General features: G+C 41.7%; 1 protein-coding gene across 1 annotated transcript in view; it reads right to left on the reverse strand.

Moving 5' to 3' along the window:
- ZMAT3 (zinc finger matrin-type 3) overlaps positions 1 to 23,847 on the reverse strand; it is a 120,709-nt gene that overhangs the window by 45,690 nt on the left and 51,172 nt on the right. Inside the window, exon 2 of the mRNA XM_073626252.1 lies at positions 4,160 to 4,508. Within this exon, the coding sequence (XP_073482353.1) occupies positions 4,160 to 4,429 (270 nt within the window). The 5' untranslated portion in view covers positions 4,430 to 4,508. The remainder of the gene's footprint in view (positions 1 to 4,159; positions 4,509 to 23,847) is intronic.

Consider the following 23,847-nt stretch of genomic DNA (forward strand, 5'->3'; position numbering starts at 1 on the left):
TGGACCTAGAAATAGAACATGTTCTAAATATTTCCGACGGAACCAATTCCTATCGGGAAAACCGCTCGTCTGTATGCTGTTCCGACGGACCAAAAACGACGCATGCTCTGAAGCAAGTACAAGACAGAAGCTATTGGCTACTGGCTATTGAACTTCCTTTTTCTAGTCCTGTCGTACATGCTGTACATCACCGCGTTCTTGACGATCAGACTTTGGTGTGATCATGTGTACACAAGACAGTTTCAGCGGAATTCCGTTGGAAAATCCTTCAGAGTTTATTCCGACGGGAAAACCGGTCGAGTGTATACGGCATTAGATTTAGAGCGACTGCACTTCCAAATGCACTTGCAGATGCAAAGTGGATTTACGTTTCGTAAATAACCCCCTAAACACAGTTTGGCCATGGACCTTGTGAAGATTCAAACCATTAAAAACTGGGCCAGCTCAAGTGAATTAGTGTTTCTGGTAGAAAAAATCATTTTATTCCATGTTACTTTATTTTGAAAAAATCAAGGAAATACAAAAATACGTCACACGTGACGGGACATAGCAACAAATATAATATAACCATGAATAACATAGAAAAGTGAGGAAGCAAAAATAAACAAGGATGTCCTGCTCCCAGGAACGGTATACGCATAGGGGGTTATTTACAAAAGGAAAATCCACTTTGTACTGAAAGTGCACTTGGAAGTGCAGTCGCTCTAAATCTAAGGGGTAGAACTGAAATGAGTGGAAGCTCTGCTGGTTTTATCATCCAATCATGTGCAAGCTAAAATTCTGTTTTTTATTTTCCTTGCATGTCCCCCTCGGATCTACAGAGACTTTACTTCCAAGTGCACTTTCAAGTGCACTTTCAGTGCAAAGTGGATTTTCCTTTAGTAAATAACCCCCATAATGTCTCCACATATCAAGCTGAATGATGTATTGCAATTCAAACCACAAGAAAAGCTCAAGAAAAATGCAATTAAATTGTATGTATGTCTTCACACTGGTCTGTTGTGCTTCCTTTGTGTTGTTAAAAATCATGCTTGCTGCATTTTTTTTTTTTTTGGTCAGTTAAAAAAAAATGCACCAAAAATGCACCTCCCAATTGAAAAGGCAGCAAGAACGAATCAATAACCAGTGAGCAGGTATACACATCCTGGCCACATTAATCATGCGAACCGCTAAGGATTTCTTGTAGCTCAGCAATGTTTGTGTGTTATAGTGTAAAATATTGGGTTGAAACAAAATCCAAAGACTCATCTATCACCTTGTTAACCAGTTCATCAACCCACTGCCAGTAGTCAAGAATATCTGGACAGGACCACCAAATGTGTAAGAAGGATTCCACCTCCATACAACATCGCCAACAATGGTCTGAAGCAGACGGTGTAAGCTTGTAAACGAGAGTTCACCATGTACCATCTCATTCTAATTTTGTAAGCATTTTCCTGGATAGTGACATTGCGACAGGATTTATGTGCCATCAAATTCACTGGCGCTCATGCTTCATCATCCAACTGACAATCAAGTTATGACTCCCATGCTTTTGCATGCTGGTCCTTTGCTAGGATGTGCGTTTATAAGATGGGGTACAGATCAGAGATCAAGTGTCTCAGGGGAATGCCTAGAGCAAATGGCCTCAAACACAAACAAGGGTCTTTCAAATGCCTGTTTCTATGTTGGCATCAGCAAGAAATTGAGCATTTGATAATAGGACCAAAGAGGAACCGGTATCTCCTCAAAAAGGCTCCATTAAGGCAGTTCTGTTCAAGAACTTGCCCCTGTGAAAAAAATGGTGTGCCAGGGGGGAAGTATGTGACCAATTCGATTTCAAAAACACCATACCTAGAACAAAATCTGGGTTTTTCCAAAGTGGAGTGAGGTGACGAATATGCCACAAGCCAAAACACCGAACAAAAACCTTGCAGAGTTGCCCAGAGAAGAGGATGATCCGGAACAATGGACTTCCAATAACTATCTTTTATCCACATTTGCTAAAGGTATATGTACAAAGTCCTGTTCTATCTGGACCCAATCTTTACAAGCAGAGTGGAGTGACCAGTCCACATTCCTTGCCAGCTGGATGGCCCAGGAAAGCCATCCCTCCCTGTGTCTTCGGGAGAGAAAGGTAGGCAAGGCTGTACCTTGGTCACTTATAATACCACAGAAAGGATCAGAACATCTAACTCAAATAAGAAAAAAAAAGGAGATAGAGAGAAGAAGCAGGGCCATTTGCATTACATACAGTAAAGAAGACGAGGCACAGCATTCCTCTTCAGTGCCGCCAACCCTCCAAACCAAAACAGAGGTTTAAGATCCCACGGCAGTAGGTCCTTGTGGCGCTGTTTCACCAATTGGACATAATTACATTCATATTATTCCATAGGGTCAGAGGGGATTACTATTCCCAAACACGTGAAAGTGTCTTGTTTTCATGTAAAAGGAAACTGCAGTTTGAAGGTCAGCACTAAGAGCATAGGACTTTGAGTACTTAATTTAAAAACTGGATAGCAAGAGATATTTGTCCAGAGCATCTAACAGTGTAGGTATCAAGAAATGCGGATCCTGAAGGAAAAGCAATAGATCATCTGCATATGCGGTCAGTTTGTGCTCCCTCCCGGCTATGTGGAATCCTCTAATGTCTAGATCACCCCGTAATCATCTAAAAAATGGTAAGAACGAATATCAGGGATGACAATGTGCACCCCTGTCTTGTCCCATTGTGAATCGTGAAAGCATCCGATAAAGATCCATTCCACCTAACCCTAGCAGAAGGAATCGCACAGAGGGCTAAGATCCTGTTGCGCATTTTAGTGCGGAAGCCCACAGCCCTTAACACAACAGCCATATAGTCCCAGGCCACTCAATCAAAGGCCTTCTCGAACCGTCCCAATTTTCTGCTAGCCAGGAGACACACCAGCATTTTCACTCTGACAGCCTATTGCCCTGCTTTTCTTTATCAGCTATATGGTCTATCTGATTGTGTCTCCCTACCATGTTGCCTTCTACCTTGTTACCTTGCACTTTGTGTCTTTGTCTTGTATCCTGTGCTACACTGCCTCACACCTTTACTTTACTGAAGCCTTTGTCTTTATTGTGCATTTGCTATAATCTTGTGTCTGATTGCTTTGCTACTCTCTCTTGCTTTGCTACTCCGTGCATTCTTATGCCTTTGGCTCATCAAGTGAAGATCAGGCAATTCCAGGTACTACCCTTCTTGGTTTGCCCTTTACCCCTTGATGGCAACACCATTTGCTACATTTATCTGCCCTTTAGCTTAGCCTTTGTTGTTGCCCAGAATTGCTAACAATATTTTTGCCTACAGTTTCCCTGGCCCTGTCCTAACCATGACACACACCGCTGTGTAAACTAATTAGTGTATTTAAAACAGAACTTCTACATCCCTGTCCTCAGAGTATATCTGAAGCCAGAACTTTTTTTTAGATTTGGGTAGAGTAGGTAATGGGTACAAACCCTGTAATTTTTGCTGTGTCCCCCCATTTAGAAGATTTTCCTTACCTTCATGTCTTGTAGATATCACAGGATATGAAAAGAAATTTCCATGAAGTAAAAAAACAGAAAAAAAAAAAACCTCTTAGCAGTCACTTGAACAAGTGCCCTATTCGAAAGATTTCCCTTCTTCCTGTACCTGATGAGAACTCAAAATGTGGATTTTTCATCTTTCAGTCCAGGTGAAAACGGTCACTAAGACAGAGGCTGGAAATCTCCCTAGTGGGGACACAGATATGAATAAACATCTGACAGAGGTTCTAATATTTTAATACTCTATCCAAAACTTAAAAAAGGTTTGACTTTAGAACCACTTGAAGAAAAAATTTGTATGTTCCAGTATTCTTGAACCTAGGTAGGTACACAAACATTTCTGGCAGAACCGATTCAGTCCTGTTAGATATTTTCATTTTCAGTACATTCTGGGATGCATCAGATTTTGTATTCTATATGATTCCAAAAATACCAGAACAAAATTGCAGATGAATCAACATAATGAGGTCATCTGTTACTCTATACCATTTGTATAATACACAGTTAAAGTCAAGTCTATTTCTTATCAATGAGGTCAGTCAACAGCTACGATACATGTTTTACATGGTTCTGTGTCTGATAGGAATAACACCCAAATGAAGCAAGAACTTGTATCGGTGGTCCTTACCTGATAATGTGCTTGAGCTTGCTGTGCTGAATTCAGGGTGACATTACACAGCTTACAAGAGAGAGGTTTACACAGTTCTTCCAAAGATGGATCTTGCTCCACGGTGTCATCCTCAAGGCCTTCCAAGGAAGGTGGCTGAGCTGCAGGGGCTACTCGTATTGGTGAATGAGGCTGTGTAGGTAGGACTACTGGCCTTTTGCCCATTGCAATGGCAGAAGGAAAAGCAGGTTGCTCAGGGTGAGGAGGCCTGGCATGTTGCAGCACAATCATCTGCCCAGTTCTGTGCGATGGCAAAAGTGAAAAAAGTTTTGCTCAGGCAGTCTGGATGGCTCTGATGTTCTGAAGAGTGCTATAAAAAAAAAAGAAAAAAGAAAGAAACATGGTCATTTCATGGCAAATAAGCCACACATAGCCAAACATAGCCAATGCAGTATTTTACTAAAGACTCTAACGCCGCGTACACATGGGCGGACTTTTCGACAGCACTGTCAGACGGACTTTCCGATGGACTTTTGACGGACTTCCGACGGACTTTTGAATGAATGGACTTGCCTACGCACGATCACACCAAAGTCCGACGGATTTGTACGTGATGACGTAAGACCAAACTAAAATAAGGAAGTTGATAGCCAGTAGCCAATAGCTGCCCTAGCGTGGGTTTTCGTCTGTCGGACTAGCATACAGATGAGTGGATTTTTTGACCAGACTCGAGTCCGTCGGACAAATTTGAAACATGTTCCAAATCTAAAGTCTGTCAGATTTTTGACCAAAAAAGTCCGCTGCAGGTCCGATGGAGCTCACACATGGTCGGATTGTCCGCTGGATTCGGTCCGTCGGACCAGTCCGGTCGATAAGTCCGCCCGTGTGTACACGGCATAAGGCACATTACAGCATGAGATGGTGATCAGGATATCAAACAACCAACAGGTACATCTTATGAAAGATATTTACATTAACATGCATGACTGGTTCAGCTGAAAATGCATGCTAATGCACTGAATAAACAGTCTTTATCTGGGGAAAAACAGCGATTTCCTGGTAAAATATTGATCAGATCATTCATTACATGGAGATCCTTTAACTAGGCAATTCTACAAAAATGTTCCTTTACCTCCTTTCCTACCCTTCTAAACTGCATGTTCTTTAGAGCCCTCTCTGCTATTGTTTCTTCTTACTGTTAGGATTTGCTACACTGTAGTACTTAACACATACTTGTTACCTTGTTACTTGTTATCTTGTATTTTTAACATTTCGTGTATTGTATCACCTGTGCTACTGACCCTTGTTATACATAATAATTTGTACAGTACCATAGAAGATGATGACTATATAAATAAATTAAATAATAATGATGATGCATATCTTTTAGATTTTAGATCTTCCAAATGTCATGACATGTCTATAGCTAGCATTAGAAAAAAAAATGTCAATAAATACAGTCATTTAAAACAATACACTTATCAAATCTAGAAAACAAATTGTCCACTTCAAATACCCAAGCAAGTGATAAAAGCAAATATTTCCCATATGCCTGACAGAAGACAACACAGGCTCTGTGGGCCAATGAATCATCAACAAATCCAGTTTAGCTATAATCATATAAGCAGTTGATTTACTAAAGGCAAATAGGCCACTTTACAGGGGTAATTTTTACTTTGTAAGGGGATTTTGCACACCAGCTTGGTGAATGAGGTGAAGCTCTGCTGACTCTCCATCATCCAATTAAAAATACAGTTTATTTCCATTTCCTTGCCAATGATTGGATATTTCCTTGCAAAGTGAATAGCCTTTTTGCCTTTAGTAAGTCAAACTCTTTTTTCACTTTCCTGAAAGATTGCCCAGAAACAATACAACATAATGCAAACATGGGCTAATTTTGGAAAGCAAAATAAAGAAAGTGTAAGTGCCGGTTCACATAGGGGCGGCCTCAAAGTCGTCCGCCTCTGAGGCCGCCCCGCACAGCGCGACCTCAGCGCGACTTGAAAACTACTTAGTTAACAGAAGTCAATGCAAGCCGCTCCGAAGTCGCCCCAAAATGGTACAGTAGTACGGAGTCGCTCCTATTAAAATGGTTCCATTGTACTTAATGAAGCGCGAGTTGTCAGGCTGACAAGTCCCCTGACAGGTCACCCCTGTGTGAACCGGCACTAAGGGTTGCCTATAAGATCAGCTGAAATTTGTTGCTATGCACTATACATTTTATTTTGGTAGATAAACAGCAGTCACTCTGTACATGTCTATGAATACTGTATTAGGGTACTTCTAAGTATGTTGCACTTCTAAGAATCTAAATCAGTATGTCTAAAATTGTGGGTTTGCAAACACCACACAGGCAGCCTTAGCTAAGTCATCTGTAGTTAACTTATTACGTGCTGCTGAAGGATGTGCTGTCATTGTAGGAATGGGTGGCATCTGGTGCTAGGCTCCCCACCCTAGGGGAAAAGAATTCCTTGATTGTTAGTATTCAGGGCATTAACATAAAGCAAAGCTTGTATTTTTGCAAAAATTTCATATTAACATTATTTCTCAAACACAACATAAGCTGGGTATTATCCACTTTAAGGCCAAGCCTTCTTCTAACAATTTTTGTTTACAAGTAAAAATCTGTATTTTTGCTAGAAAATTACATAGAACCTCCAAACAGTATGTATTTTGTAGCTGAGTCCCTAGAGAATAAAATTGGTGGGTTTTGCAAATTTTTGTGTCACATGGTATTTATGCAGCAGTTTTTTTAACGCAATTTTACACACAAACACATAAATACATTTGAACAAATTTCAATGCACACAAAGACAATATAACACCCACATTTTTGGTAAAATATAAAATATGGTGTTGTGCCAGGTAAATAGATACCAAACATGTCATGCTTTAAAATTCTGCACGCTTATGAAATGGCGCCAAACATGGGTATTTAACAATCTCCATAGGCAACACTTTATGAGCTTTTATTGGTTACCAGTTTAGAGTTACACAGGGGGTTTGGTGCTAGAATTATTGCTCCCGCTCTGATGTTCGCAGAGACATCTCACATGTGTGGTGGGATCACTGTAGGTTGACGTATGCGTACGGGACCAACGTGTGCGTTCACCTTTGCATTTGTGCACGCTTTAAATGTTTTATTTATTTATTGGTGGGACACTGACAGATGTTTTTGTGCACTTGTACACTATTACAGATGTTGATCGTCCACCGGCAGACACTGACAGATGTTCATGTTGCAATGGAACGGTATCGCTGATTTTTTTTTTTGTGCACTGGTACAGATGTTCATGGGACACTGTTACACTGCAGGATGGATATAAATCAATGATTTAAAAAAAAATAAAATAAATAATAATAAAAAAAAAAAATCAGATTTTTTTTTTTTTTTTTAATTTAAATCGATTTTTTTGATTTTTATTAAATTTATTTTAATAAAATGCTTTTGGGGTAAAGATCGATCTAAAGATAGTTCTCTATTTAAGATACATTAATAATTTAGTTTATTCAGTATGAAATGGAGCTTATGTATCATGAGGCTGTATATTCTGCAATATTTACATTTTTTGTAAACTCATTCAATGAATCGAAGCTCTGCAAGCTGAGATAACATGCACTGCATTGATGCATTCACACAATGTCACAGTAACCATGAGATAAAGCAAAGTTCTGTAATATTCCTTTATCCCATTGTACACTACAAACTGTATGATTGAATTGGTTCTGATATCGCTGTTTTACTAACCTGACAGATTATTATTCTAAATAGGAAACCTTCATATTGTTTTCAAATATTAACGATTCTAACTACCAGCCCTTACACGGGTCCTTACATTTAAAGAGCACCTGTCATTTTAAATCCATCGTGACAGTGCCTGTTAGCGGGCATCTATTCACCTGCTGCTGCCACATCCCTCGCCTTGTTGTGTCACTGCCGAATCACCAGCCATCCCATTAAAGTGAATGGGACTGTCAGTGAGTCATCAGAGGGTCAGAGGAGGAGCCACTGCGGGACAGAGATGACAGTTGCTCTTTAAAAAATATGATTAAAATCAAGTTGATTTAAATCAAGTCTTTTTACTAGTGATTTAAATCGTGATTTAAATTGACTTGATTTATATCAAATCCACCCAGGTACACTGTGACAGATGTTTTGTGCACTAGTGGATGATCATGGGACACTGGTTCAGATGTTCATTGGCCACTTGATGTTCCTGGGACAGGGACAGTGGTGCTTGGTGTACTGTGTGGGAATGGCTGCAGTCTGTGTGATCTGTGACAGCCCTCTGTGTAAAATCATCAGTTACACAGAGAGCTGTCACAGAAGCTGCAACATCACAGCCATCACAGGATCACACGGGCACCCATTCTGGGCGAAATACAGGTTAAAGAATATGTAAACCCCACATTTCATACTTCTGATTTGTGGCTGCTGTACCATGTACTGTACTTGTGTGAAAATGTATCCTCTTCTCTTTGTATCGCTTCCTTTTGTGTCCTTCCAGTCACTCTGTGATGTAATCACTTATAAAAAAGGGGGAAAAGGTATTGATAATGTTTTTTATGTATACACAAATGTTTTACCATTCGTTTCTATTGTAAACGGAATGGGTTATTTTACAAAGTGAGGGTTCACATATACTTTAAATGAGGCCCCATATAGAGCAATTAGCTCCTTGCAGGTCCATCTTTTACCAGTATGGGGATGCACAGGTGCTGCATGCATCCCATTTTAGTCTATTGGGACACACGGCTGCACAGACACAGCTGCTCTGTCCCTATATGACAAGCAGGTGCATGTAAGTGAGGGTCCATGAACTCACCCTGTGTGCTTTTAGGGACCCGCACCCACGTCATATAGGCGCACAGCAGCTGTGTCCGTGCAGCCGTGTGTCCCAGCAGATTTAGGCTAGGTTCACATGTGTTTCTAGTGCATTTGCAGATCCAGAGAGATGCACTACAGTGTTTGTTGAGGGGGCGCACTGGACACCTTCGCTGCCATTGTGCTATTTACTGGGTGTTCAGTGCACCCCTGTGCCTTTAAGGAGAAGTGGGCTCCCTCCAGGCATACCTGTCCTCAATCTATCCATTATATTATATGTGCTCTTACTATAGAGGCTCTCAAAATGTATAGAGTTAGGACTGTTGTGGCCTCTGCACATATATTTGTAAATGTGTGCAAACTAGACACCTGTTTTTAACATTAACTGTTAGACAGGACAATTCCGTTTGTTGCAGGCTGGCTGGTAAGTTGAGAAAGTTGGAGTTGGTAAGTTGGCTGGTAAGTTGGAAATATTTATTTGTTCTTGTTTGAGAAGCACTACAATCTATTTACAGTGGTGGTCAAAAGTATGCATCCCCTTGGAGAATTAGTAATATACAGAATGTACCATTTTTAACCACTTCAGCCCCGAAATAATTTACCCCCTTCCTGACCAGAGCACTTTTTGCGATTCGGCACTGCGCCGCTTTAACTGACAATTGCGCGGACGTGCAACGTGGCTCCCAAACAAAATTGACGTCCTTTTTTTTCCCACAAATACAGCTTTCTTTTGGTGGTATTTGATCGCCTCTGCGGTTTTTATTTTTTGCGCTATAAACAAAAAAATAGCGACAATTTTGAAAAAAAGCATTATTTTTTACTTTTTGTTATAATAAATATCCCCAAAAAATATTTTTAAAAAACATTTTTTTTCCTCAGTTTAGGCCGATACGTATTCTTCTACATATTTTTGATTTAAAAAAATTGCAATAAGCGTTTATTGATTGGTTTGCGCAAAAGTTATAGCGTTTACAAAATAGGGGATAGTTTTATGGCATTTTTATTATTAATTTTTTTACTAGTAGTGGCGACGATCAGCGATTTTTATCGTGACTGCGACATTATGGCGGACACATCGGACATTTTTGACACATTATTGGGACCATTGTCATTTATACAGCAATCAGTGCTATACAAATGCACTGATTCCTGTGTAAATGACACTGGCAGTGAAGGGGTTATTCACTAGGGGGCAGTGTAAGGGTTAAGTATGTCCTAGGGAGTGTTTCTAACTGTGGGGGGGCGTGGCTACAAGTGACACGTCACTGATCTCTGCTCCTGATCACAGGCAGAACGCCGAGATGCTTGTTTACATTAGCATCTCCCCGTTCTTCCTCTCCGTGAGGCGATCGCGGGTATCCCTGCGGCGATCGAGTCCGCGGGACCCGCGACCCGACTCATGGAGCTCCCAGCCGGCGGCGTGAATTCAATGGCAAATTTAAAGGGACATACGGGTACGCCCATTTGCCCAGCCGTGCCATTCTGCCGACGTACATCGGCGTGCGCCGGTCGGGAACCGGTTAAAGGCAAAACATTTCTTTTATTTCTTATGGGGTTCATATGCAACTGTAGGTCATAACAGAATGGCACAATCATAAAACAAAACATGGCAACAAGTAAACAAGTGAAATGGCCCCTGTTTAAATGTCTGCATCCCCTAAGTTCTTAATACTGTGTATTGCCCCCTTTAGCATCAAGGACAGCATGCAGTCTTTAGGCCCCAAATTCTTGCAGATGGTATCGCTTTCCAATCGTCTTGGCAAAATGCCTCCAGGTCATGAAAAGTCTTTGGTCGTTTTGCATGAACCGCATGTTTGAGATCTCCCTAGAGTGGTTTGATGATATTAAGGTCAGGAGACAGTGATGCCCACTACAGTACCTTCACCTTTTTCTGCTGTAACCACTGGAGGGTCAGCTTGGCCTTGAGCTTAGTCATGCTGGTAACTCAAATAGCGTCCCATGCGCAGCTTTCAAGCAGAAGAATGCAAACTGCCTACTGGTATTTTCTGATAATATGCTGCATTAATGTCGATATCAGTTTTCACAAGATACCTTTAGGCCTCATGTACACTGCTGCTGGTAAATGGACGTTTGGGACCAGTTGGGCGTTTTTTTCAGCTGCCCCTGAAGTCTCCTCTATGTTATCTTATCAGTACATGTACACAGGGTTGTTTTTAGAGTAATTTCTAGGTAGTTGAGTTTAGAAGCATTTTTTGGAAAGCAAAAAAATGCGTTCAGGACGGATGTTCAGAGGCATTTGAAACGCCAAACACCTGTAACAGCTTGTAAACGCGGTAACTTGCATTTAGCCATGTTTCATTTACAGGCATTTTTAATTTTTGACTATTTCGAAAAAAAAATGCTTCTAAAAGCAAACGCAGCTAAATGTGGCATGAAAACACGGCAAGACGGACGTTTTTAAACGTGGGTTACTATCTGTCAAGTTAAATAGTTCAGGAGAGGTTATAAAACGTCCAGTGTACATTAAGCCTTAGAGCTCACACATCCTCAAAACATCAGTAAGCCACTGCCATGCTTCACAGTGGGGATTGTATTCTTGTTGCTCTAGGCCTCATTGATCCCTCTCCAAACGTAGTGCATTTTTGGCTCTATCGACTTCAATGGAACTGCATGAAAAACACATGAACACATGAGCCCCCGGTAACGGCACACAGTTTGCCCCAGTGTGAATGTGCCAATGTCATCGGTCATCAGCAGTTGCTTCAGAGCTTAGTAAATGAGCAGAAGCTCTGCTGATTTCCATCATCCAATCACGTGCAAGCAAACATGCTGTTTTTTTATTTTCCTTTGCATGTGATTGGGTGTTCTTTTTAAAGTGAAGCTTTACCTCATTTACGAAGCTCTGGAGCAATTGCACCTGCAGAGTGCAACTGCACTTTGCAAAGTGCACAGTCTAGTTGCCTTTAGTAAATCAACCCCAAAGTGAAGGCTCCATTTTCTTAAACAACTCCCCTTTGGGCCCTTTCACACTGGGGCGGTGGCTATTGTAAGCGGCGCTTTACCGTTGGTATGTGCGGTTTTACCCCCCGCTAGCGGCCGAGGAAGGGTTAAATACCACTGCAAAGCGCCTCTGCAGAGGCGCTTTGCCGGCGGTATAGCTGCGCTGTCCCATTGATTTCAATGGGCAGGAGCGTGGAGGGAGCGGTATACACTCCGCTCCTTCACCGCTCCGAAGACGCTACTAGCAGGACTTTTTTTCCGTCCTGCTAGCGCACCGCTCCAGTGTGAAAGCCCCGCGGGCTTTCACACTGGAGAGACAGCAGCGGCACTTTCGGGTCGGTTTGCAGGTGTTATTATTAGCGCAATAGCGCCTGCAAACCGCTCCAGTGTGAAAGGTCCCTTTCTGTTACTTCATGTGCATATTCAACACATCCCAACTTACATATATTTTTATACATGGTGTATAAATAAGAAAATACACTTTCAAAATGTCACAATTTCTCTATATATACATTTGAAAGATTAGTGAGATTCTCTGTTAATATGGAAAAGGCCTTCTTTCAATTCCCAAACCTGGATCTCTTTAACAAGCTAAACAGTTGCCTTGGTTACATGAAGAGTGTCCATAGATCAGCAGGGACCTCCTTTTTTGCACAGTCTGTTCTTGAGGTCAGCCTAATTTTAGCAAAAGATACATGAACGTGCCCTGTGCAATCAGACTTATCTTTTAATATCATATGAAATTAAATGGACTTGTACAGTCAAAGTATACCTTCCGGCACTTCAAAACAGCCCACCCCTAATAAACTAGGAAAATGTAGAAGGAAAACTATTATACACTAGCAAATAGAGATTGTGAGCTTTAACTGTTTTGTACAACAGCTGTCCCCAACCTTTTGGCACCAGGGACCGGTTTGTGGAAGACAAGTTTTTTCATGGCCTGGGTTTAGGGGTGTGGCATCAGGATGAGTCAAGCGAATTACATTTATTGTGCACTTTATTTCTATTATTATTACATTGTAAAAAAGAAAAAAATATTTATACTACTCACCATATTGCAGAATCAGTGGTAGCCGTGAACTTGTTTTTCTGCAACTAGACGGTCCCATCTGGGTTGATGGGAGACAGTAACCCCTGAAGTGTGTTTCTGTAATCTCATTTTGGTTGCCATCACTGCAGAAAACTCTGCTTCACAGAGATTCAAAATTAGAGCCGCACGATTAATCTTTAAAAGATCATGATCTCGATTCGACCTCCCACACGATCTTAAAGCGGGGGTTCACCCACACCGCCAAAAAAAAAAAAAATATTAAAAGCCAGCAGCTACAAATACTGCAGCTGCTGACTTTTAATACATGGCCACTTACCTGTCCCGGGGTACAGCGATGTCGGCAGAACCGAGCGGGTTCTCGGCAGCTGCCGCCGCCATCCTAGGTGAGGGAATCAGGAAGTGAAGCGTTGCGGCTTCACTTCCCGGTTCCCTACTGCGCATGCGCGAGTCGCGCTGCGCGTCCCTAGTGGTCCCCGCTCTCTGCTGGGAGCTGTGTGTTCCCAGCAGACAGCGCGGTCGGGACGGGAAGAGGCATAGACTCCCATGGGAGTCTATGCCGGAAGTGGGTGCAAATACCTGTCTTAGACAGGTATCTGCACCCCCCTCCCCCCTGAAAGGTGCCAAATGTGACACCGGAGGGGGGCAGGGTTCCGAAAAGCGGAAGTTCCATTTTTGTGTGGAACTCCGCTTTAAGTCAGCATCTCCAAGATTCATGTAGAAAGTGCAGAGCAGTTCCCCCGCTCACAGCCATCAAAAAAAAAAAAAAAGCAGCAGACCATTTTTATCAACAACATTGCTCAGCACAGGTAAAAAGAAACTTGTATCTTCTTATCTGTCCTTCTGTTTATTTATTTACAGATCAAAGGCATGAACTTCGGTCTGCAAATTAACACAGTTTAACCGCTTGCTGACCGCCGCATGTACAAATACATCGGCAGAATGGCACTGCTGTGCAAATGGGCGTAAGCTCCGTAAGTGTGATCGCGGGTGATCGCGAATGTCCGCGCGGATACCAGCGATCGTCTCACGGAGCTGAAGAATGGGGAAATGCTAATGTAAACAAGCATTTCCCCGTTCTGCCTAGAGACACTGTCACTCATCACAGCTCCCTGTAATCGGGAGCAGTGATCATTGATGTGTCACACGTAGCCCATCCCCCCACAGTTAGAACACATCCCTAGGACACACTTAACCCCTGCAGCGCCCCCTCCTGGTTAACCCCTTCACTGCCAGTCACATTTACACAGTAATCAATGCATTTTTAATCGCACTGATCGCTGTATGAATGTGAATGGTCCCAAAATAGCGCCAAAAGTGTCTAATCTGTCCGCCATAATGTTGCAGTCACGATAAAAATCGCTGATCGCCGCCATTACTAGTAAAAAAAAATTAACAATAAAAATGCCATAAAACTATCCGCTATTTTGTAGATGCTATTACTTTTGCGCAAACCAATCTATAAACGCTTATTGATTTTTTTACTAAAAATATGTAGAAGAATACGTATCGGCCTAAACTGAGAAAAAAAAAATGTTTTTATTTATTTTTTGGGGATATTTATTATAACAAAAAGTAAAAAATATTGCCTTTTTTTCAAAATTGTCGCTCTTTTTTTGTTTATAGCGCAAAAAATAAAAACCGCAGAGGTGATAGAATACCACCAAAAGAAAGCTCTATTTGTGGGGAAAAAGCGACGTCAGTTTTGCTTGGGAGCCACGTCGCACGACCGCGCAATTGTCAGTTAAAGCGACACAGTGCCGAATCGCAAAAAGTGCTCTGGGCTTTGGCCAGCCAAATGGTCCAGGGCTTAAGTGGTTAAAGCAACCTTGTCAAGTAAAAAAAATATATATATATAACTCCTTATTAACCCATAATTTACTTTAATGGGCCTTAATAACTCCTTATTCTCCTTCTCCGTTTTAATTATTATTTTCCTGCTGATTTTTTTTTTGTTTTATTTACTTCTATTTTATAAACTTTTAATAATTAAAACCTTTTTTTTGTTTGCTTTACACCTTTAACATATATTTACACGTTTCACATTGAAAAAAGCGCAGAATTAAAAAAATAAATTTTTTCATTTGTAAAATAATTTTTCAATGCTTTGTACCATTGCTGACAGCTGAAGTGTAAGCAAAAAAGTTGAGGTGGGTATCTGTAATTGGTATCGACGAGTACTTCATCCTCCGGTTCTTCTCCCTCTGCTGATGACATCTTCCCCTAGTTCTTTTCCCTCCGCTGGTGTCTTCTTATACTGCTGGTTCTCTTCTCTCCGCTGTCTTCTCCTTCTGCTGGTTGTCCTCTCTGCTGTCTTCGCCCTCTGTTCTTCCTCTGATCTTCTCCCGATGTTCGCTCCCGCTGTAATGCTAGGTCCTCCGTGTGCCATCACTTATATAGCTATGGGGCGTTGCCACCTGGTGATGTCATCCGGAGGCCCTACCCCCTTGTGACATCACCATCCCGTCATGCCACGGGTGGTGACGTCACAAGTGGTGGGACCTCCGGATGACATCACCGGGTGGCCACGCCCCATGGCTATATAATAATGGCACACAGCGGACCTTGCATTACAGCGGGAGCGAGCTTTGGGAGAAGATCAGAGGAAGAACAGAGGGAGAAGACAGTGAGAGAGGAGAACCGGCAGAGGGAGAAGACAGCGGAGAGAAGAGAAGAGAACCAGCAGCATAAGAAAACATCAGCGGAAGGAGAAGAACCAGAGAAAGATGTCATTAGTGGTAGGAGAAGAAATCGGAAGGAGAAGAGACGCCAGAGCTGCTTTAATAAATTACTTTGTCAAAAACCTGTGTACTGTTTTTATTTTTGATGCTTTTTTTTTTTTTTTTATGCTTTTTTTTTAGGTGAATGGGTAGGGGTAAAATGTACCCCATACTCATTCACATAAAGGGGGCTTCCAGACTTTGATAAGCCCCCCACCCGCAGACCCTGACAATCACCGGCAGGGGAACAGGCCCTTGTCCCTGTCAACACGGGGACAAGGTGCTTTGAGGTGGGGGGCCGGACCCCCCCCTGCCCCAAAGCACCCACCCCCCTATGTTGAGGGCATGCACGGTTCAGGAGGGGGCGCTCGCTCGTCCCCACCCCCTTTCCTGACCTGCCAGGCTGCGTGCTTGAATAAGGGTCTGGTATGGATTTTGGGGGGGACCCCATGCCGTTTTTTTTTGCGTGGGGTTTCCCCTTAAAATCCATACCAAACTGAAGGGTCTGGTATAGTCTTGGAGGGGGAACCCTGTGCTGTTCTTTTTTTTTTTTTAATTGGCGTAGAGTACCACTTCAAGATCCTCAGAGCACAAGTCGCATGCCAAAGTCGGATCAGTTAAGACGATGATCCAACTTCAATGATATTCAATGGGCTGAAGTAGGATCAAAGTCGGACCAAAGTGGTGCAGGAACCTTTTTCAAAGTCCAACCGACTTGTGTCGGACCAGTTAAGATGGCTCTCATAGGGAACCATTGATTTATACACGTCATGCGACATGTGGTCCCAATGTCGGAGCATTTGTTGTACCAGTATGAACCGAGCCTCTGTTCTGAGTGGGCCTCATGGGAGTGGTTTCATAATTATCAGTCAGCTGTGCAGCTGCAGAGCACTAATGAGGAAATCTGCTGGGCCTGCATCCCTTTAGACGTGTTCCTATTGGGAGTATCTCACCAAAAAATTACATTTTTGTTGCAGGGGTTGCTTGAAATCTGACTTGTATCTTAGGCAGACTTCTGTGAAAATTGGTGAGCCAATCACACAAGCAGGAAATTATGTTTCTGGGAGGTGGTCAGTACACATTCTGTGTACAGAACAACTTCCGATAGCCATATTGCATTGCATTTTCAGAAAATTACAGCGGCTGCAGATTGAAAAGGAAAGGTAATTTTTAATAACATTCAATTACAATATGACTTGTGTCACAATTGTATACACCATATTGTCTTTTCTTTATTTGCTATTTTTTTCCCCACGAAAGTGGAGTTACCCTTTAACCGCTTGCTGAACCAGCAGCCGCAGTTATACAGTGGCAGGTTGGCTCAGCTGCACGAATCGGGGTAGTTGTACATCGGGCTTGTAAATGGCATGCTATTGGCACGTGCACGCCAATTGGCCAGTGGGAGGGCCAATCAGCGGGTCCGGCAGACTCTGCCCGCGATCGTCCCCCGCAGTGACAGAATGGGGATCTGCCTTTGTAAACAAGGCAGATCTCCGTTCTGACCGGGGGGGGTCACACAGAGATCCTGTCTTTCTGCTATGCAGGAGGACGGATCCTTGTGTTCTCAAGCAGCCCATCCCCCATACAGTTAGTAAACACACTGAGGGAACACAGTTAACCCTTTGATTGCCCCTGATGTTAACCCTTTCCCTGCCAGTGTCATTAGTACAATGTCAGTGCATATTTTTAGCACTGATTACTGTAATAATGGTTCGCTGGTTCCCAAAAAGTGTCAAAAATGTCAGTTAGGTGTCCGATCTGTCCGCCGCAATGTTGCTGTCCCACTAAAAATCGCTGATCACCGCCATTACCAGTAAATATACATATTGGCCTAAATTGATTAAGAAATTTTTTTTTTTTTTTTTTTTTATTGGGTATGTTTTATAGCAGAAAGTAAAAAATATTGTTTATTTTTCAAATTTTTTTTTTTTTTTTTTTTATAGTGAAAAAAATAAAAACCATAGAGGTGATCAAATACCACCAAAAGAAAGCTCTATTTGTGGGAAAAAAGGACATACATTTTATTTGGGTACAGCGGCGCATGCAATTGTCAGTTAAAGTAACGCAGTGCCGCACCGCAAAAAATGGCCTGGTCAGGAAGAGGGTAAATCCTTCCGGGGCTGAAGTGGTTAATAGCAATTGTTTTAGTTCTTTACACATTACATTATTTTTCATTACATTACTGACACGACTTTGGGGCCCCGTATCTCAGGGCCATTTGGTGCTAGGAACCCCAAATTTGGATATGTTGTAGTGCTAGGTCCACTGTGTTTGCACATCAATTTTGAGGTTCCGAGATATGGGGCCCCAAAGTCAGGTTGTAAAATGTTCCTTTAAAAACACTTATAAACGCAAACGCGGCTAAATGCGATACCGGCGTTTAGCCGCGTTTGGCGTCTGAAACGTGGAAAACGTTTGCATCTGAACCCATTTTTTTGCTTCTGGAAAAACAAGGTTAAATGCAACTGCCTAAAAACGCCAAAAAACGAGACTGTGTACATGGACACATAGGATAACATTGAATGGGTTCAGGGGCAGTTGAAAAAAGTGTCCAACTGCCTCTGAACATGAGTTTAACAGCATCTCTTGTGCATGAGGCCTTATGGCCAACGTCACTTGTGATCTCAAGCAGTTGATCCTCTTCTAGTACGGACAAAGTCGATTCTCCTAACTTATTCACAAATGATAATCTGTATTTTTCAGCTGCTCCCCAGCACTACCATCACCACCTTAGCGCCACCGCAGATCATCAGGCATTGGATTCCCATAAGGAGCGTGCAAACTAGATCTGCAAAAAATCTCATGCACTATTTACAGTAGGGTTGGTGCTCCTATGAGAGTCTAATGCCGCCGCTGACCTGACAGGAGGCGGAGCTCAGGTGGTAATGCAAGCAATGGGAAGCAGCTGTAAATACAGATGAAGCTTTGCATGCTTGCCATCTGCTCAGCTCCTGCTGTGTGGCCCAGTTCCTAACAGGCCATGGACCAATACCGGTCTGGGTCCGGAGGTTGGGGACCCCTGTTATACACCGTATAATAATTATGAAGAAATGTAATCATCTATCTACAGGGTTCTTTTTTCAAAATGTATATGTACATAGGAATATAAATAAAACTTAATTGCGCTAGCAGTGATAATATAATTAGAAAGTGTTTAGGAGACACAATAAGTGTGTAAATCCCAACCAAAATAACAATAAGTGCATAGAATCTTTATCCAAAAATACAACAGAAAATAATGTATGCTAAAAATCGATAATCATGCACCAAAACCACTTATAATCAGTCCATAATTAAATAATTTGGATAAGAAGGAAAAGTCCGCTTAGTTTGTCTCATCACCAAGCCATGAGGACTGATGGGCCGAAGTAATTCTTATCAGATGTACATTGATTGCAGAAAAGAGAGTGATAGGTGTGCGCTTACCCCTATTGTTGGACCTCCTCTATGGCAAGGTCTTATGGACTTGCAGATTTCACCCTCTGCGGGGACAAAGTGTTGGTATCCGAGTCTTGACAGCATGCACCGCCGACTTCCGTATGGTCTGGATAGCCCAACTGCTCCAGCATCAGAGGGGGGACTCAAGAATGGAAGAACCCGTAATCAGGAAAAAACATAAGGAGAAGAAACTCCAATAGTGTAATAACGTTTGGGGTTTTATTGGTTAAAATAAACCACAGGTAAACATTTAAAAAGTTCTAATAAAAAAAAAAAAATTATTATCATAAAAAGCCGGCATAAACAAAGGCAGAACGCCCGTGCAAAATGAAACCTTCGGAACACGTGATGGCAAGCACTGCGAGGCCACGCCCTACATGTTTCGTCATACGTGGCCTCGCAGTGCTTGCCATCACGTGTTCCGAAGGTTTCATTTTGCACGGGCGTTCTGCCTTTGTTTATGCCGGCTTTTTATGATAATAATTTTTTTTTTTTATTAGAACTTTTTAAATGTTTACCTGTGGTTTATTTTAACCAATAAAACCCCAAACGTTATTACACTATTGGAGTTTCTTCTCCTTATGTTTTTTCCTGATTACGGGTTCTTCCATTCTTGAGTCCCCCCTCTGATGCTGGAGCAGTTGGGCTATCCAGACCATACGGAAGTCGGCGGTGCATGCTGTCAAGACTCGGATACCAACACTTTGTCCCCGCAGAGGGTGAAATCTGCAAGTCCATAAGACCTTGCCATAGAGGAGGTCCAACAATAGGGGTAAGCGCACACCTATCACTCTCTTTTCTGCAATCAATGTACATCTGATAAGAATTACTTCGGCCCATCAGTCCTCATGGCTTGGTGATGAGACAAACTAAGCGGACTTTTCCTTCTTATCCAAATTATTTAATTATGGACTGATTATAAGTGGTTTTGGTGCATGATTATCGATTTTTAGCATACATTATTTTCTGTTGTATTTTTGGATAAAGATTCTATGCACTTATTGTTATTTTGGTTGGGATTTACACACTTATTGTGTCTCCTAAACACTTTCTAATTATATTATCACTGCTAGCGCAATTAAGTTTTATTTATATGTTTATCACTTCATGGATATTTGGAGTTTTCTTTGCAGCTGCATTTTTTGGAATATATATATTTATCACGTATTGCTCATTAGCGCAGGTTGACCCCACCATATGTACATAGGAGTCATCAGAAAGCTGATGTCATATCAGCTAAATTACATTCAGGTGACCTCAGACTACCGAACACTCAAGCTAAAGTGTCAGTGATCAGACAAAGCAAGTAAAGCCACATAAGGGAGTACATACAAATCTTACATAAATAAAGCTAGTAAAATGACACTAATTTATGACTGGGTTTTCAAAGTTCCGTACAAGCACAATTGTAACAGGCTCCCTTTAAAGCCCAAAAAAAATATTTTTGTTCTGTATCATAGTTGATACCACGTTTGATTTGTATCTCAGAAATTCCAGCAGTGACATATTCACATACTATTCTTAGTATGTGGTAAATGGGCAGGAAGTAAACGTAATCTCCCCAACAAGAAAACTGAAATCCAGGCAGCCATAAAATCACTATTGTTGTCTGTGCCTCCACCAAGGCAAGACAGGAAGAGGAAATCTCCCAAAAATCGACTTGGGTCCAGCCCTTCCCAAAAATATCCAAAAGAAAGTTTTGACTGAAATACTATTTTCAAAGAGAACTATTGCTATGTTTTTAATTTTATTTAGCTAGGAGACCAAATGTATTTAGTACATTGACTCATTCCGACTGGTGGCCAGGTTGTCCCCTAAACACAACTCTTATTTCTGATTGTACCTCCAACTCCTTTTACATAGAAACCTAGAAAAGAGATGGCAGAAAAAGACTGAGTAGTCCATTGAGTCTGCCCATTTTATTTATTTTTTGTTTTTGTTTTTTTGATTTTCATTAACCTTGTTGTCTGACTATAGATCTAGGTTTATCCCAAGCATGTTTAAAGCCATTTATTGTTGACTGTCTCACTACCTCTGTTGGTAGTTTATTACAATCTTCAACTTTCAGTAAAATAATACTTTCTAAGATTTGTTTTGAACTTTCCTCCAGTTAGTTTGAGGTCATGTCCCTGTGTTCTTGATTTTGTTTTCATATTGAAAAGACTGCCTTCCTGAACCTTATTCACCCCCTTGATGTATTTAAAGGTTTCAATCATGTCTCCCCTTTCCCTTCTTCCCTCCAGACTGTACATATTAAGTTCCCGAAACCGCTCTCGATATGTTTTATCCCCCACACCTTTCACCATTTTTGTAACCCATCTCTGGACTCGTTCTATCTTATCAATATCTTTCTGTAAGTGAGGTCTCCAGAACTGGACACAGTATTCTAAATGAGGTCTCACTAAAGAGCTATACAGGGGAATCAAAACCTTCTTCCTCTTGCTGGTGATCCCTCTAGTGATGCATCCTAGAATTCTATTTGTTTTTCCCACTGCCTGGTCACACTGTTTGCTCATTTTGCAATCATCTGAAATAAGCACCCCCCAAATCTTTTTCTTCTGTAGTGCTGGCTAACACTTTACCCCCAATGTTGTACTCTCTAAGGGGATTCTTTTTCCCTAGATGCATTATTTTATATGAAAACTAATGACACCACCAAGCTTCTAATTCACTCCCTGGTCATCTCTCGCCTCGATTACTGCAACTCCCTCCTCATTGGATTACCTTCACATAGACTATCCCCCCTTCAGTCCATAATGAATGCCGCTGCAAGACTCATCCACCTTACCAACCATTCAGTGTCCTCCACTCCTCTCTGCCAATCCCTCCACTGGCTTCCACTCACCCAACGAAAAAAAATTCTAAGTACTAACAATAATTTACAAAGCCATCCATAACTCTGCCCCCAGCTACATCACTAACCTAGTCCCAAAATACCAACCAAGCCGCTCTCTTCGGTCATCCCTAGACCTCCTACTCTCTAGCTCCCTTGTCACCTCCTCCCATGCTCGCCTCCAGGATTTCTCCAGAGCTTCTCCCATCCTTTGGAACTCCCTACCCCAATCTGTCCGACTGTCCCCTAATCTACCCATCTTTAGGCGATCCCTGAAAACCCTTCTCTTCAAAGAAGCCTATCCTGCTTCTAACTATCACTGTTTTACTTCCTCCATCAGCTCATCCCCCCCCCACAGCTATTACCTTTTGTATCAATTGACCCTTCCTTTTTAGATTGTAAGCTCTAACGAGCAGGGCCCTCTGATTCCTCTTGTACCAAATTGTAATGTAACTGTAATGTCTGCCCTCATGTTGTAAAAGCGCTGCGCAAACTGTTAGCACTATATAAAACCTGTATAATAATAATAATAATAATATTTTACATTTAGAAATATTGAACTGCAGTCTCTACTGCTTTGACCAATCTTCCAGCAATGCCAAATCATGTTGCATGTTACAGACACCTCCAGAGATATCAACCCTATTACACACTTTGGTGTCATCAGCAAAAAAGACATACCTTGTCCAACAAACCTTTAGTTATATCACTTTACATATAGGTCAAATAGAACAGGACCCAGCACAGAGCCTTGCGGTACCCCACTAGTGACTGGTCTTTGTTCTGAGTGAACCCCGTTTACAACCACACTCTGGTATCTATCCTTTGTTCAAAGAACATACAACCCCGGCACGTAATAAAAATGCATAATAAGAAAAAAAAAAACTCTTTTTTTCATTACATTACATTACTGGCATGACTCTTCTCCCTCCCCTCCTCCCCATTCTACCCTCCAGTTATATATCCAAAATATCAAGCCATCTTTTCCATATCTTTGGATACATTTCCTGGGCATCCTCTATGCAGAAAAATATATTTTTCCTTAACTAGGGTTTCCCTTATTTGTATCTTCCATTCTGCTACTGTAGGTGGATATGGTGATGTCCACTTTTGCACTATAAGCTTACGAGCCTGAAATAGGCTCCTAATTATTGAAATCCTGTATTCCCCCGGGATTCCCCCTTCATCCAGGATACCCAGAAGGCATCCCCCTGGTTCTGGAGACAACCCGGTCCCAAAAACGCTAATAATCGTTAATACCACCTCATTCCAGTAACGATGGAGTTTGGGACATCTCCATAGCATATGGATTAGGTTAGCAGGGGTCCCTTTACGTCTAGGACATTGCGCTGTGTCTCTACGTTTCCATTTGAATAGTTTCTCTGGTGTGTAATAAGCCCTATGTAATATAAATAATTGTGTTAAGTTTTGTGTTGAAGATAGAGCTGCCAGCAGTGTTACCGATAGTGCCACTGCCCATTGTTCATCTGAGATTGGCCCTATATCACCAGACCAAGCTGAAATTGCTGGTATGTCCTCTGTTCCCCTAAATTTATCATATAATATATCATATATTTGTGATATCAAACCCTTTTCCTTTTCTGTCTTTTCCAGCAGGGCTATTACCTCTGATTTATAAAATTTCAATTCATACATTCGGCCCTGTGCTTGTAATATATGCTTAAGCTGTAAAAATTGAAAGAATCTTTGATTTAGAATATTATATTCGTTTCTTAATTCAGTAAAAGTTTTTATCACATCTTCCTGGAATAGTTGTGTCTGGTATCTATCCTTTAGCCAACGTGTCTGGTATCTATCCTTAAGCCAACTGCATATCCACTGAACCAACCAAGGGTTAAGTCCTAGCTTGTACAACTTTTGTAT

This window comes from Aquarana catesbeiana, linkage group LG04 (assembly GCF_042186555.1).
Source record: "Aquarana catesbeiana isolate 2022-GZ linkage group LG04, ASM4218655v1, whole genome shotgun sequence".
Lineage (NCBI taxonomy): Eukaryota > Metazoa > Chordata > Amphibia > Anura > Ranidae > Aquarana > Aquarana catesbeiana.